The following is a 17,548-nucleotide window of genomic DNA, read 5'->3' on the forward strand; positions in this document are numbered from 1 at the left end:
GGCCCTTAACCCTTGGGTGCCTGACATGATGCAGGTCTCTATGACACACTGTGAATGCCACTATTTGGCTGAAAGGACTGTGTAATCTATCTGGTCTTCTTTCAGTCTGACGTACTATTTTTTGCTTTATACTATTAAAGTTGTTGCAAAATTCAAAATGTAATAACACATTTATGTTTTCCAGTTTAAAAACTACATTTTTTTTGATGATATAGTTTATCTTCTAATTTTTTTTTACCTTCTTATTTTCGGTTTGCTTATGTTGGATTCCACATGAAAGAAGGGATTACACAACTTTGCATATCAGTAATCAAAAGTACCTTCTTATCTTTTTCAGATCCATCTGTGAGAAGAATGCCTTTTGCTTGCATGTGGCGATACAGAATCTTCTGGAGAGCGGACATGTCACATTTAATTACATATTCAACCTAAAATACATAGATTAGGGTTAAAAGTTGAATGATTGTAAGGACACTCCTTTCCAAAAAAAAAAAACTAACAATATAAAGACCTTTGAATGTGTATAGAAAAAAAAATTAAGTATTGCACATAAAGATGTACTGCATACACAATAGGAGGCCAAGATCATCATACTTCTACTAATTTGCTCAAGGCGGAGATAAAGGCACTTCAGGAGTTCTAGGTTTATAAGAACATATCAGAATTTTCTGCCCATTAAGTACCAATGTACAAGACTGGTACAAGAATTTTCTGCCCATTAAGTACCAATGTACAAGACAGGTACAAGACTTCCAATAAAACGGCGCTTATCGACGAATCGCCACAATAATCCGCCACTCCAGCTGGTCACATTGCTCTGTCCCGCCGCAGGTCCCTCTCTCTGCTGTCTCTATGACGGCAGAGCTATGCAAGCAGGTCAGGAGCTGGTTTCATTGGCTCCTGACACTGTCAATCAATGTAAGCCAATGGGATTGGCTTACCTTGATGACAGGTTCAGGAGCCAATGAAATCGGCTCCTGACCGGCTCACACAGCTCTGCCGTCATATAGACGTCAGGGCAAGTGATCTGCGGTGGGGAAACAACGGTGCGATCGGCGGGAATGCAGGCCAACCATTGTTGAAATCTATGCCTCGTCAGATCCGTCCAGCCACAAGCGGAACATAGATTTCAACTGCGTCGGTCTGGAACCAGTTAATGTTCCAAGTTTGCTATAGAAAGAATACAATGAGCAACCATCGGCATTACAGACCTTTTCTGGAAGTTGAGACTCCACCTCTTTCTTCAACCGTCTCAACAAGAATGGGCGCAGCACTTTATGCAGACGCCGGATAATCAGTATAGTTTCTTCTTCATTTAAATCCACCTTTAAGAATGCAAAAAATTAGTTAATTGGGTACATACAATTCAGGAAGGACAATACATAGAAAATAACATTTTTGCTTTAGAAAATCCCGTTCTAACAAATCTGCAGAAAAGTGTTGCTAATGTAACACTTACTTTCAACATTTTTCAGTATATTCTTGCTCTTGATACGAATTTAAAGCAGACCTGAAGACCCCTAAAGTTTCACTTACCTGGGGCTTCTGCAAGCCCCCTGCAGCCATCCTGTGCCCAAGCATACCTGGAACGATCCTCTGGTCCTGCGCCGCTGCTCACATTCTTTCGCCAGTCGCTGTCCACTACACGTGTGCGCAGCCTTGGCACGGGAGCATCCTGTACAAGCGCAGTAGAGACGGGACGGCAGTAGAGACAGGACGGGAGTGAACAAGGACATGGACACTTTAAAGCAATGGGCATGGAGCTATTTGAGTACATCACAGTGTGCTAAAGTATAAGCAAGCATGGAGTTCAGATTTTTCTGAGTGCTTTGTGATTTGAAAAGCTCTTGCTAGTGTAATGCTATGGAGTGATCCCACTAGAGGGATGTGATTTTATAAAAATCCCCCATAGCATTACATTAGCAAGAGCGATTTCAAAACACTAGCACTTAGAAAAGGCTGCTAGTGGGTTTGCGCACATAGCTAGTAAACAGCAGCTGCGGGCTTTCATTGAGCCAATTTCTTTCTTTTCCTGGGTCAGTGGAAACTTCCATGTTAGGAGAACATTTGCTCTTTGCTAGTCGAAAGGGTCATTTAGGGAGCATTAGATATTTATCGCCAGTAATCCTACACTAAAAAGCACACAGTTTCAGGCTATCAGTGCCGAAGTTTAGCATACTAGTATTGCACATACAAATCTATGAACAAAAACGTGTTACTATGAATAAAGGTCCAGCCTATGTGTAGCCTGCCAAGGCCTGTTTTATTGTTGTACATTTTTAAGTAAGTGAAAAACCAAAATTAAAACAAATTGAGTTCATTCATTTCTCATTAAGAAGACAGAAAAGAATTTGTGTGGTACGCTGGATGCTATAGGAACTTCTAAATACTGTAGACTTATTAGCCTTCGTTCACACCATACGCACTTCCGTGCGCATTTGGAAGGGCGCATGATGTACGACACGCAAGAACGGCAGAAGGGCATAGACAGCCCTTCTGTCGTTCACTTTAAAGGCGCTGTGAAGCAGTACGATGCGCTATGATACGCTTGTGTACTGCCCACAAGCGCAGAGCTGACCCCATGGGATCAGCAGCGCAGCGGGTAGCAGTGCAGATGGCGTGCGGTCGTATGCGTTGCGTTCCGATCGCACGGCCATCTGCGCTACAAATATGTGAACGAGGCCTGAGACCTTATGCAAAAACTAACAGTGATTTTTCAATTATTATTCTCTGATCACAGCATTCTTCCCAAGTGCTCAGTGTGATTTATCACAGAATGCACTAAGAGCTGCACAACTTTCTGACTCGCTCATAGAGAGACTGAAAGTCAAAATGCATTACAGATAAGAGAGTTCCTGTGATTTTCTGATATTAACCGTTGCATTGAAGCTATATTGCTTACAGAGACACTTGCATGTGTGAAATTGCCGAATTTCACAACTAACCTCTCCCCTGTACTTCAGCAGGTCAGTTTGAGAAGCTGTTAGGGTTTGGTTTCCAAATAGCACTTGCCAAGCAAGCTTGGCCTGCATCCACTGTGTCAGAGGGCAGCTCAGATGAATAAGCAGAAAGCTGCATCTTTCTGTCTGCTAGAAACAAATGTGCGCAGTGCAGTGATAATGTAGAGCGTTAGGCTGCTAGAGGCTAAGACATTTTACTGACAGGCTCATTGATGAAAACTGTTGCAGTCCAGATCACACTAAACCATTGGCATTCATAGTATTTTACGCAGTCATTGAACCTGAGGCACAAGCAGTAACCATTGATGTCCTTGCTAATTTGCAATCTGTTTGGTCCAGTGCAGGGTTATTGAAAGGTCTGCAGTAATAACAGTTGGTAGTGAACTTTCTGTTTTTATGATTTCCACTCTTACTAAGCACACAGGACAATATTTAGTCTATCTATCTATCTAACTATCTATCTATCTATCTATCTATCTATCTATCTATCTAACCTGGGTAAATTGTACTGCTGAATCCATTGTATTGAGGATGGTGCATTTGCTGGACACTTTCTGTACTCTCTTTGATTTTCCTGATCTGAAGCGTTTTACGGTGAACAGTGATGAGCTCCTTCCTACAGTACTAGTGTGTGTGCATTCCTTTTGATCTACAACAAATGTTAAAGCTCATTACCCTCTCTCCAGTCATGGCAAATGGGGCATTGAACCACTGTTCAAATGTGCTGCAGCTTTTGAAGATAGTAGGCAAGAGAAAATTCAAGAGAGCCCACAGCTCTGGCAATTTGTTCTGCAATGGGGTGCCTGTTAACAGGATACGTCTCGGAGCCACATAATGAGTGTTCAGAACCTGGGTTAATTTGCAGTGGTGATTCTTCATTCGGTGTCCTTCATCCACAATCATGTATTTCCATCGGATCTGAAAACACGGACATATAATTTATAGCAAGACAAAAAGGCAATGTCCTTCATACAAACCTGTACAATGCATAAAGACAGGATTGAGCACCTAGTCAGGGCCAGTTCTAGCAACAATGGGGCCCAGAGACCCCCTGAAAGACACCTCCATGCCCCCACTATAGAGCCACATTAGAGACCATTTGTTGTAGCCACAGGGCCCCTGAGTCAGCTGTGCCCCTCCCCACTAACCCCCCGACTTGACTGTCCTCCCCAAGGCCCCTGCAATGTCTTTGACAGAGTAGCAACTCGCCTGTCCCGACGGGCATGATCCTCTGTGGTGCACCTCGGGACAGGTGAGATGCTCTTTCACAGATGTGGCAGGGGAGCACAGTTAAGTCGGCAGGGGGACACCTTGGAGGGCCCCAATCCGCTTTGCAGCCCTGGGGCAATTGCCCCCTTTGCCTCTATGGTAGTGCCGGCCCTGCACATAGTATTTATTAGCATACATGATTTTGGACCAGAGCAAGGCAATATTAATGAATTGTAATTGATTTATGATAATCAATTGGTCATCTGAGGGGTGTGAAAGTTAATGCTTTATAAATGGTTTACAATCTTGTTTAGATATTTTTGACAGCAATAAAAATGAAATATTTTTAGAAATGGAGTAGGGTTGTTTCTATGGGCAACGTTCCTTTTTATGTTCATAAACTCTTTCGGAGATTTCACACATACATCAAGGTTACAATACTTGGGCAGAAGATTGTGCCTCTGTGCAGCCATTTCTCCTTCACCCCCCCGCCCAAAAAAAAAGAAACCTGATACATAAAAGTATTTGCCCTGATTCAATGTGTAATTTCCCTCTGCCTTTGAGACTGATAATCATGAAGCATAGATTCATTCTGATTAGCTGCTCCTTTTGTAAGCCTGAGTGAGAGAAAGCATTATAGAGGAGTATTTTAGGTTCACCCCAAAGGGGATATTCAGATAGAATTTAACACAAACAAAATCTGATTATTAACTTCTGCCCAACTGGAAAGAAGATGTATTACTATACTAAGTGATTTAACGCCCCAATTTAACATTATTTTCCTGATTTTAAAAGGAAGACAGGTCTCTTTAAATACACATGAAGCTAGGTTGGGATGCACCAGGCGCATTTAAATACATGGATTTGACAAGTTTTTTTTCTTCTTTTTCATATTTAAACTGTAAAGCCTGTGACTGAGGTGTGAAATAAATGAACCATGACTGTATCACAGCAGCAGTTACACACAGGGCAAAGTATTACATCATCTGGATATAAGTATCTGCACATAAGCATACCAAGAGCATCAGCTTACTTTATCTGCAACTTGCACGAAGTGCTAGCATATGAATAATTTGGATGGCTAACCACACCACCTTCCCAGGATACAGTCCGTTTGCCAGACTCTCTGAGTCCTTGCCAACAACTTCAAATAAAATCATTTTAATGCACCAGTAAATCCTCCTGAACACTGATTCATGCATTAATGAGATTATAAACCACAGCAGACCTATCCAAAATAACAAGGTGGTATTGGGCAAGCCGTACACAGCATCAAGGAAAAGCAGTCAGGAGGTACAGAATTCTCTTATTTCCATCTGCTACCCATTGTTGCCCAGGGCTGCACAAAGCTTCCCCGATCACGTTAGGAGAGACCAGACTAGTAATTACCAATGCAGAATGCATCACATCTGGCTATGTGAAAACAGATTGCTGCCTGGAAAAAAAATATGTATGCTGTGGAATGTTAAGACATTTTATGGTATGGCTTAATTATTCCTGGCTAGCAACACTGAGCCCACATTGCAGACTTCACACTAGCGGCATTAACATAAGATTGTAAACAACATTGCTATCTGAACATAATCCAAAAAATACCCCATAATTATCAAATCTAAAGTGACCCTGTAGTGAGAGGCATATGAAGGCTGCCATATTTTTCCTTTTAAAATCATGCCAATTGCCTGCCTGTTCTGCTGATCCTCTGTCTTCAATGTGTTTAGCAAAAAGAAAAAAAACAAAAAAACTGTGCAATGCAAATGCTGTATCCCACATAAAAGGCATTAAAAATACACACGCCGACACTAGAGCTTTAAGATGAAAATATTACAACTGCTATATACTAAATAAAAACAATTCAAGTGTACCCGAGGTGAAATGAGGAGATAAACATGTGTATGTACAGTGCCAAACACACAAATTACTAAGCTTCTTTTTCTCTTGTTGTGCCTGAAAGTTAACCTTCAGGCATGCAAGTGATACTATGTCTTGTTGGATAATGGTGCAACCCTCACTGATAAAAGAATTAAAGCCATAAACACTTTCCTGCAGAGAACAACTTCTGAGAGCAGAGGATAGATAAAAAAAAGTCAATAGTACACATATTTTAGCTCTGGGACTCTGAGATAATGCCATTGAGCAGAGACAATATAATAAAAAAAATCTACTTTTTAAATGTTTGAATATCAAATAAAACCATGGGATAGTTAAAAAAAGGTCATTTTCAGGAGTAGGATGATAATTACAATTGTTTATCTTGTCCATTAATTTTCACCTAGAGTTCACTTTAAAATAGGACATAAAATACCTTTGCAAGAATGTGCTTGTCTTTTATAATGTACTCATAAGTGGTCAAAAGGACATTGAATTTCCCACTCCGTAGCTGAGGAACGAGAGAGCGACGCATGGCAGGCGTTCCCTGAAATAAAAAGACAAGATAGATCGTTCACAGACAACCAATCATCTCATTTTTAATGAATTTCTAACACTACATGCTAAAACGTACAACAAAGACACAGAAGACTATATTTAACTCCAAACAATCTGATGGCAGATTTCTGATAAACCACTGGCTTACAATGCATCAAAGAGATACATTTTAAGATCTGGAATGTAACGAGAATGTTTATCTAACATGTTCATAGAAACTGTAATATGTGTATGATGCTGAAGCTACGCGGGTCAACCAGAAAATAGCAGATGTTTGCGTTCATCTGCCACGCAAAGTATTATTTATGTGTGATTTAACCTGAACCTGTCAGGTTAACCTCATCTCTCCCTGCACCACTTGTTACATGACTGCAGAATGCTGGTAACTGTGTGTTTAGCAGCATTAACACGAAGTCTCTCCCCCACCCCGCCTCATTTCCTATAACCCAATAGGTGAGGAGTGTGATGCTACTACATTTGGGGGGGGGGGGGGGGGGGGAACGGGAAACACTAAAACAAAACAAAAAAAATAGGTTAAAAGCTTAAATAAAGGAAGGGGTTTATGTGCAGAAGTAGTTAGAAGACAATAGCCTCCATTCACTAAGCTTATCTCCTGTCTTTAATAACTCTTCTAGAGTTGTTACCATGGTGATAAGGAATGTAGTATTCAGGAAACATTTTACCTCAGGCAAACCTAAAGTTAACTCTTCTGTCTTTAAGTTAACGCTTTAATCCTTAAAATAACTCCAGAGTTAAAGACAGGCTGTTCATTAACTGTGTGTGAAGATAACTACAGAGGAGGTAAATTAATTACAGAAGAGGTAACGTAAGGAATGAAGAAATAAGATAAGTCTTTTACTGTGTGGAGGTAAGTTTTCTCTTGCCTTATCTCCAGCATGATCTTAGTGAATTGAGGCCATGGCCTCAATTCACTAAGCTTATCTCCTGTCTTTAATAACTTCAACAGTTGTTACCATGGTGATAAGGCATGTAGTATTCAGGAAATTCACTAAAATCATGCTGGAGATAATAAAGCAAGAGAAAACTTACCTCCACACAGTAAGAGAGTTATCTTATCTCTTCATTCCTTACGTTACCTCCTCTGTAGTTAAGTTACCTCCTCTGTAGTTATTTTCACACGCAGTTAATGAACAGCCTGTCTTTAACTCTGGAGTTATTTTAAGGATTGAAGAGTTAACTTAAAGACAGAAGAGTTAACTTTAGGCTTGCCTGAGGTAAAATGTTTCCTGAATACTACATGCCGTATCACCATGGTAACAACTCTAGAAGAGTTATTAAAGACAGGGAATAAGCTTAGTGAATTGAGGCCACTGTGTGTCCAAAATAAAATAGGTTTCTCATTAATTAATTAAATGTAAACAGTTGTTACTTTCCAGATGACCCCAGTAGTTTTGCAGGGAAGTTGTAAATGTGTTTCCTATGTCTTGCCCCTCAAGAAAAATGCATCTGAAGGATTTACAGGACACCTGGCCATGAAGGGTTAATAATATACAGCAGGAAGAAACATTTGTTTTGCATAAACATGAGTGGCAGATAAAGAATACAACTCTACAGCTGTCACAAAGCCTTCTAATCAAGCAAGACTCTGGAAATCACAGGAGATAGGTAAGACTGCCATCACTTAAGCTGAGCATGACAAGCAAGAGAAGTGCAATATTTCTGAGAAGCAGGTGGCCATCTTCAAGCACAGATCCAATCAGGGAAACACACAAAATGGCATGCAAGAGATACAGCCATTACTGCACTCATCAAAATATATTGGATATGATGATGAACAATTTTGTGCAGCATCTTTCCATCTGAAAGTAATTAGTCTTTATTGCAGCATTCTTTACAATGATTAGCTTGTATTGCAGTTAACATGGTAATGTTCTGCAGCATCTTAAGAAAAGAAAATCCATGAAAAGGAATTATGCAGACAAGATTTCTAATCTCTGGTGTGCTAAATAAACACTTTGTACCTTGTAAGCGATTTTCACTACAGAAGGAGCCCATTTATCAAACTCATACTGCCAGTTGGATAATGTCCTAAAGAAAAGCAGAATAGAGAGTAAGGGGGAAAAAAAACACAGTAAGAGCAAAACACTAAATATCATTATATAAGTAACTTTCTGCAAGGCCCAATTAACACCAGTTTATATAAAATTGCAGGTGTAGCAGGTAATTTTCCAGAGTATTGTGGAAAAGAGACAACTTGCTGAAAGCCGTTTTTGTATAATCCCACAAGTTTGTGGTACATGAACAGCAGTTTCCACTGTATTATTTTACTAATGTAGCAGCGCTATTTTCCATGACACTGTACAGTGCTCAATATAGAGAATAGTGGGTACCATAAAAATGTACATAGTTCATGGATAGTACAAGTGGAAAATTAAGCAACAGAAATGTAAGAGGCATCACTGAGTAGGATCAATGTTAATTAGAGCAGTGAATGTGGGATATCACCATTATCCTCAATGCCTGTGTGTCCTCATCTCTGGCTAACATTCAGCATCTACAGTACCTTCTGCAGTATTGAAGGTCCATGTTAGTCTCTAGAAAACTCAGAACCACCAGAGGGAGCTGGTGGTACAAGAAACAAAAAAGTGCAACGCACAGAACCTTTGAATGAGTGCATGGAGGAGCAATTTTTGCTACAATTTATTTAACAAGATGAGAAACATTAGAACAATTTGAGATGAGAGGGGGGGGGGGGGGGGGGGTAACACAGGAGGAGAAAAGAACCTTATAATCTGCGAGCGGATTTAAACATGCATGTTCAAGGTGTGTGAATCATAATTTAACAAAAAGTACACAATTAAATGCGAGACTGAACCCCCCCCCGCACTTAAAGGGAACCTGAACTCTAAAAAAAAAAAAAAAACATGAGTTTTACTTACCTAGGGCATCTACCAGCCCCCTGCAGCCATCCTGTGCCCTCGCAGTCACTCGTGGCTCCTCTGGTCCCCCGCTGCCAGCTAGTTTCGTTTTTGTTGAGGCCGGCTGCCATGCGTACGTTTTTACGCATTCCTGCTGGTGCAGGAAGCTATTGCAGACATCAACAAGTACATTTTTACGCGTTACGGGTGTAATGCGTAAAAACGTATGCATGGCGGCCGGCCGACTCCCAGTCGGCAAAAACGAAACTAGCTGGCAGCGGGGGACCAGAGGAGCCATGAGTGACTGCGAGGGCACAGGATGGCTGCAGGGGGCTGGTAGATGCCCCAGGCAAGTAAAACTAATTTTGTTGCTTAGAGTTAAGGTTCCCTATAAGGCCTGTATCCACTACTCAATTTTTGAGTGACCGTATGCACAATCTTGCGACATGGGTACAGACACACGATTTCGCAAACGACGTTTGGTGACACACAGAGACAACGACCGGCACAAAGGATGTGATCTTTATGATTCCAGATGACTCCCACACAAAATACCGTGATCACTTGAACTCTCGTTAGCGCCCGTCGCATGTCGTCATGTATACCCACTGGCAGGAAGATGGATCGGGGAATGATTCATCTTCCTGCATAGTTAGGAGAGTATTTGGCTTTACTCTACTGGCTGCCTCCTTCCTGTCTGTGTGTACGCTGCATCTCTACCTGCAGCTTTCAGAAAAAAAGTTCCTCTTTAGGACTTTGAATCCGAAAAATGTAATATGCCAATGCACTCAAATTTACACTTCTTCTCCACAGACCTTCACTGCTGAGTTTGACTAAAAGACTTGAGAATGCCTCAAAAAGAAAACTATGCATCAATGAGAAATCGACTAAAAAGAAACAAATGTTTTACTTACGAGAGTGGAACAATAATGAGATAGGGACCATTAAGTCTCTTGTGCTCCATCAGATAGGTTATGAGTGCAATAGTCTGAATTGTCTTTCCAAGTCCCATTTCATCAGCTAGAATTCCATTTAAATTGTTGTTATATAGAGAAACCATCCACTCCAAGCCTTGGACCTGAAATTGCAGTGCAAAATGGATACAAATCAGTAAAAACACTTCTGACATGAATGACAAAATGGTGCCTCAAACTGACACCCCTTTCTAGTGGGACACACAGCAGGCTTTAAAATGCAGCAGTAGGGATGAATAACATTCTCAGTCTTCAGCAGTAATTACAGAATCAGGTATGAAGAGTTTTCACATCTCTAGTGTCATGTATGGTACATGGCAAGGAGGAAGCAGTGCGAAGGTTCATTATATAGACTCAATTTACCTCTTGGTAAGCCATCACTTTTTTTTTTATGACTAGATTTAAAGTGAATCTCTACTTTCACTGAAAACAAAACAGACTACAGAAATTAATGTGCTAAAGATATTATTTCTAAATCAAATGCAGTCAGCTCTTAATTTTCCAAAACTAAATGAAACTGAAATTCCTTGCCTTTGCAAGCCCGGAATCTGCACTTGTTTTATGTAGTATTAGAATCCTTTTGTGGTGCTTTGTAAGAAATTAGTGCCCAGAGTAGGACTTTGTTATTCATTTTCCACACTTGGACCAATCTCACTGACTGGTAGCATATACTTACACTCTCATATTACAGGCTCTTTTAGGAATTATGTTAAAGTCTGAGCAATAGGTGATACAGAGGTTGCAAAGGGACCAGGGCTCCAGGCCAGAGGCGCCCACTGGAGGACTTCCTACAATCACTGCCTTAGGGCTCTTTCAAACCTGAGCTGATTTTCAGCGTTTTAACGCAAAGGCAATAGATTGCGTTAACCAAGGTAAAATGAAAGTCAACAGAGTTTCATTTTAAATTTCACGTCTAACGCTGCGTTTTGGTGCGTTGCGGTTCAACGCACCCGGGAGCTTTTAATCGTCCGGCACTGGCTTTTCCTGACGGGTGAATTATAACTACTGTCGCTAATCAGCATCCCACTGCAACTTCCTGATGTCATTTAACGCCTGTACGAAATAAGGGTTCATGATGCGTTGGTTAATGTGAAAGAGCCCTAAGTTCTTTATTGGTGCTAAAGTTGCAATAATTACCTCTGTATGTGCTGTGACTAATGGTAATCATGGACAAACCATTCCGTTTCCTGTCCTTATTCCTCTCACACACAGTGGTGGTCTGTATTATGTGATCATTATACATACAGTGATAAACAAGAGGGCAAAGTGTAAAATGTGCACTGTGGCCCATGGCTCTTTAGCAATGCCACTCATGTATATAAGCAATTTGGAAATATGGTTTATATCTGAACTGAAGGGACTGTCTTTTTATCACCGAGTAGTAGAGTTTCACTTTAAGTAACTGCACGTAATTTAGATAATTTTTCCCAGCTGTCCTATATACATACAGCTTTGCCAACATTTCCATAGTATCTATTATCAGTATTGCCACTATAACAAACATCCTCCCCCACAAAGTAACTCTACACACAAACTTGGAACCCTGTGGTGGCCAATCTAAGGTGATTGGGTCCTACCAGTGGTACTAGCTCCACAATTTGGGAAACCCCTCAGTAGAGAAGCAGAACCAGTGCGCCCGTTTCCACTATCACGAATTCGCATGCGTTGCCCGCATGCGAATTCGCATAGCCAGTACAAGAGGATGGGACTGTTTCCACTTGTCCGTTTTCCTGAACGTTTTTCTGTGCAGAAAAAAATCTGCATGCTAGGGCCCTCAGAATTCGTGTGAAATGCAGGTGAATCGCACGCAATGTATTTAATAGGGAAATCGCATGCGTTTTCCCCATGCGTTTTTTTGCCGCGAATTCGCATGCGATTTCGCATAGGTACCCATGTTAATTCACACAGGCAGTGACATGGTTAAAATCGCATCACCCTAACCTATGCGAAATCGCATGCGAAATCGCGGCAAAAAACGCATGCGGAATCGCACCCGCATGCGATTTGCCTGCGGTGATTCGCCGGCGATTCCGCAACGCTATAGTGGAAACGGGCCCTAAAGCATAGTGCACAGCACTGCTCAACAGCACAACATGAACAGGTTTAGGAATAAATGTACAGTTCTCATTAGCTTACATACCCTGGCAGAATTTCCCCATGTCTTAGCATCCCAAAAAACATCAGAGCAGCACTGGATGAAAGATATAGGGGTCTGTCAAGAGCACAAAAACTCAGTGACCTTTTATACACACTAACTACAAGCAAACAGATCCCAGGTGAAGATGGTTACCTTTAATAGCCATTAAAACCAGTTTGTGTCAAGTTGTGTGCATATTATTAGGCCAAATCACCAGGGGGTGTAAACTTTTGATCAGGGTCATTTGGGTAGAGATTATGTTTTAATAAGAGTACAATCAGTGGTTTGACAATGAATGGCTTAAGCCAACCAGTAACCAACCAAAGAAATGTTTGTGTTCATATTCTCTGAAAAATGGTCAATAAATCAAATTCTGACAGGGTATGTAAACTTCTAAGCACAACTATAGCTGCCACCATTTAATTAGAAACAAGTATATACAGTACATTCCCACAAATATATAAGCACTTTATAGTTATTAACATACAGTGATGAAACTATGCAGAAGCAAACCTATTGGCAGGCTCTTCCCAGCAGCCAATTTTAACCGTGCAACTCTGAGGGGTGTCACATGACCAGCTTACCAGCCACTTGAAGCATTGCAGTGAGAAGAAATGGTTTATTAGCTCATTGGGAGATAGCTGATAGAACTATAATTTTCAGAATTTCTGGTAGTGACAGATTTGGGATCTACAAACCTCTTTACGTTAGTTTGTCATACTGTAATAAAACTATAACAATTATCCATCAAGGCTGCACAAATGTTTTTGCCATTATAAAATGTCTATTTTGTTTTACCGTAATTCCCAGGCAGCTGCAGATTTTAAAAACTGTAAGGCCAATTTGCATTATTTTGTGATCTGGAACCTGTACTCTGTATTGCACTAGTGTGCAGTTTTGACAGCCCAGGCACTCTACATTTCCTGCACAGACCGGGAACAGTTGTGATTATTTTCCTCCTACACAAACTAAGTAAGTAATAGAAGCAGAATGTAAAGACATTTCCTGAACATACTGCTAATATCTCATTGCTTTCTGAATTTATGTTGTTGGGGATAGTTATTGTTATAAAAAAAATAGTTTTTAGAAACACGGTATTTTATGCCAAAAAAATACCTTAATCATTTTGAAATGGAACCGTATTGAGTCTCTGCAGGTTTCTGATCCATCAGGAACTCCCACTACATAAAGGGGTTTACTGTAAAGCATCAAATACATCTGGGAAGGTTTGGTCTAGATGGCTTGAGTTGAAAGAGATATCTTTAGATTATTAGTTGTCATTGTGGACCAGTACAGACAGGTGACCACTAGGAGGTATTAGGTGGCAGTTTGGGGATCCAGCTTTGCTCTGCACCAGAGTTGTGTTGTGTTAATGTAGGTTTTGATTGACTGATTGCACCCTCCACCTGGATGGATGCTGACGTACATTTAAATGCAAAATGTTCAATAAATGTGGTCGTAAAAAAAACACTTCGCAAATAAGTACCTGGTAATGTTTCAGCATTCCATTGATAAGGAGAGAAGATTGCTTTTCCACCCTCTCTGTAATAGCATGAGCCACACCATAGTAGGACTGAGACTGCCGTTCATCTGCATCTGCTTGCATACTGTACTCGTCATCCACATCTTGTTTAGCAGTCCTGAGACACAACAAAACACAAATATTTCACTTTATACATTTTATATTACAGTGGGACTCCAGGTATGTGTACAAAGTGCATATGTAATGAAGGCACCGGAAAATTTGGGTGCAGAGTGAAGCCGAAAAATGTCTCACTATACTGTGGCAAATTTTCCGGCGGCATAAGTTACCATCCCCCTCCAAACCATAGTTGAGAGGGCAATATGTAATTCGGCATCCAGCTATTGCTGGCAGCTGAATTACGCTTTTTTATCGTAATTTAGGCTCAGTCTTTTGGCAGCACCCAAATTACATACTAAGAGGCCTATGGGTGGCGCCCTAATCTCGGCAGCCACGTGGCACCCTCAGCAGAGCTAACCATTTTTTGGCTTCACTTTTTTCCAGACTTTTACCAAAGGGAACTTTCAGGGAGAGAGGCAGATACTTCCTTGCCCAGGAAGGCTCATGTTGGTTCCAGACTTTCACTTTTTCAATGTGAAGATGTATCCTCCTCTGCACCAACATGGTAGTGGGTAGGATGGCCTTCACATCTCACCCCTTCAAGTAATTAGTTCTAGAGAGTGTAAGGAGTCTCCAATCACTTCTCTTTCTCATGGTTAGAAGTGAGGGGGTAGATGCAGGGCTGTAGAGTCGGTACAAAAATCCACCGACTCAGACTCCTCAGTTTAGGATTCCTCCGACTCCGAGACTCCTCTTATTTGCATATTACAATCTTGTTGATTGAAAGTATGTAACATAAAATTCATCTCTTAACTGCCAACGCTTAGGAACTTTAAAAGACAACTGAAGTGAGAAGGATATGTAGACATACATATGCCATATTCATTCCCTTTAGTCATAGACTAAAACTAGTCCTTGGTAAGAGAGTACTTTTAAAAGGTACAGACCGGAACAGAGAACATCTATCAGGCCCTAGGCAATGTAACTGTGGGTTCATGTAAGAATGATGTGCAGGTACTCTGCAGGAGAATGAGGCGATTCTTCCTCTATTACACATCTGAACCTGGATCAGGCCCTAGGCAATGTAACTGTGGGTACATGAAAGAGTGATGTGCAGGTACTCTGCAGGAGAATGAGGCGATTATACCTCTATTACACATTCTTCAAGCACAATCTGAACCAGGTTTATGGGCGATAGACAACACCTCTGTGTTCAATGTGCACAACATTCTCAGTGGATTCTCTGCAGCTCTGTGGGGAGTGCATATGTGGAGTATAGTACTACTGTGTAACAAAGTAAACCTGAGACATATGAAATTAAAGTTTTATACATACTTGGGGCTTCCTTCAGCCCCCTTCAGGCTAATCAGTCCCTCACTGTCCTCCTCCGCCACCTGGATCTTCTGCTAGGAGTCCAGGTACTTGAGCTGTCTAGTTTGCATGCACACACTCCGCCGCCGGGAGCGTACTACACCTGCGTAGCACTATTACGCAGGTGCAGAATGCTCCTGGCTGTGGAAGCGGCATGCGGCCGGACAACGCTGACTGGCTGAATTACCGGGACTCATAGCAGAAGATCCAGGTGGCGGAGGAGGACAGCGAGGGACTGATTAGCCTGAAGGGGGCTGGAGGAAGCCCCAGGTATGTATAACACTTCTTTTCATCTGTCTCAGGTACCCTTTAATTCGTAGTCACCAAAACAAATTTTAACAACATATAAAATTATTTCATTTCATGAGCAAAGAGAGTGAACAGTCACAATCAGATATGTATATCAGACTTTACAAATACGGGGACTGCTTTATTGAAGCAGCACAAGTAACTCATTTTGATTGGTTTATTTCCTTTTTGTGGACTAAGCACAGCTATTATTGTATATATAAATTATTTATGATGACTATTATCTGAGAAATAAAACATTTTATCATATTTTCTATTTTAATTACAGTTTAAATTAATTAAGAGTCTGAGCATTTTTTCCCGACTCCAGGCACCCAAAATTGCTCTGTCTCCACAACTCCGACTCCACAGCCCTGGGTAGATGGGATACACTAAGCACAAACCAAAGATTTACAGAAGTGATGGCGACCGGGAAACAGCAGAAGCTGTTCTGGAGAGGAAAGGCTGTGCCTTTCTCCCTACTGGTAAGACTGCAGCTCATATATAAAGCTTACAGCCCAACTTAAGTCAAAAATGAAAAATCTGTAAATTGTATCTCCATCTACAGTGCTTTGAAATAACTGTAGAGCCCTATAGTTAGCTACCAGATACCATGAATGTCAGCTAATCCTTTACTTCCTGTCATCCAGACCGCACAGACCTTTCCTATATCTAGTTAAATGGTGGTCTTGACAAACTGCAGTTAGCACTACAATACTGCATGTTAATTTGTTGTGATATTTAGCCACACCCCTAAAGGACAGAGACAACGACTAATGACAGAGAGCAGCAGAAAAGCTCAACTAATAGCCAGCATGTATATATTTAAAAAAAAAAAGTGTAAATCTGTTGAAATCAAGTGAAGCAGGTGGTTCTTATACTGATATTCATCTTAGATGACAACAAAAACTGATGAAAATATTTAAGATCCAGGATTTGTGGAACTACAAGGCAAGTAACACTTTCAAAAAGGAGTCAACAATAGTTCATTTCCTATGGTCTCACTTCATTTTTCCTTTAATGCCCAATTAAAGGCAAAAATCAAAAACAGACAGCAAGGTGAGTGCTTTTAGTGCTTTGTGCATAGTGCTTCTATTAGAAGTATTTGGCAGTGCTGTGGGTGTGTTTCCCTCCCAGGCACCTGCTTGTCACAGCTTTAATATTGGAAAGATTTGTCATAAGCCTGAACTACACATTTGGTTGGTCAGAATTCCCCATAGATATACATATGCACCTCCTAAAGTCAACAGAGGAGAGCTCTGCCAAGCCCAATGTGTGAGTGGAGCTAGTCAGTCCTATCCATATTAGCAGTTTTAACAGGCAAGTGCTGAGAAGGGGAACAACCTGCACACCCAATACACTGCAAATAAGTAATTCCTGTAGGCAAGACTAGCAGGATTAGTGCTCTACTCACAGAACTATACCCACAGCCTATTTTAATGTTTGCTTTCGGTTGGGCTTTAAAGAAAAAAACGTGTTCTTGTGACAACCCATTCCATTCAATAACACTGACAGCAAAGCACATCCATATCTAATCACTGGAAGCCTGCCAAACATGATGGCAGCTGAATTGTATTCCTTGGTTTAGACCTGCTCAGATAAGGAAAAGAGATGTGACTACATGCCAGAATACATATTCCATTCAATGCACATTTCCTCAGAGGTAAACTGTAAACAATTCTATATTCCACACAGGGTGGGTACATTCTGAAGTTATGAGG

At 41.0% G+C, this 17,548-nt stretch overlaps 1 protein-coding gene across 5 annotated transcripts in view; it reads right to left on the reverse strand.

Annotated features, from left to right (window-relative positions):
- SMARCA2 (SWI/SNF related, matrix associated, actin dependent regulator of chromatin, subfamily a, member 2) overlaps positions 1-17,548 on the reverse strand; it is a 283,693-nt gene that overhangs the window by 119,377 nt on the left and 146,768 nt on the right. For all 5 annotated transcript variants that reach the window (XM_068235810.1, XM_068235819.1, XM_068235838.1 and 2 more), the window contains exons 15-21: positions 14,073-14,226; positions 10,390-10,553; positions 8,579-8,645; positions 6,475-6,585; positions 3,636-3,878; positions 1,212-1,325; positions 321-428 (exon numbers count right to left, since the gene is read on the reverse strand). In XM_068235810.1, coding sequence (XP_068091911.1) covers positions 321-428; positions 1,212-1,325; positions 3,636-3,878; positions 6,475-6,585; positions 8,579-8,645; positions 10,390-10,553; positions 14,073-14,226 — 961 coding nt within the window. The remainder of the gene's footprint in view (positions 1-320; positions 429-1,211; positions 1,326-3,635; positions 3,879-6,474; positions 6,586-8,578; positions 8,646-10,389; positions 10,554-14,072; positions 14,227-17,548) is intronic.

Source organism: Hyperolius riggenbachi, chromosome 1 (assembly GCF_040937935.1).
Source record: "Hyperolius riggenbachi isolate aHypRig1 chromosome 1, aHypRig1.pri, whole genome shotgun sequence".
Classification (NCBI taxonomy): Eukaryota; Metazoa; Chordata; class Amphibia; order Anura; family Hyperoliidae; genus Hyperolius; species Hyperolius riggenbachi.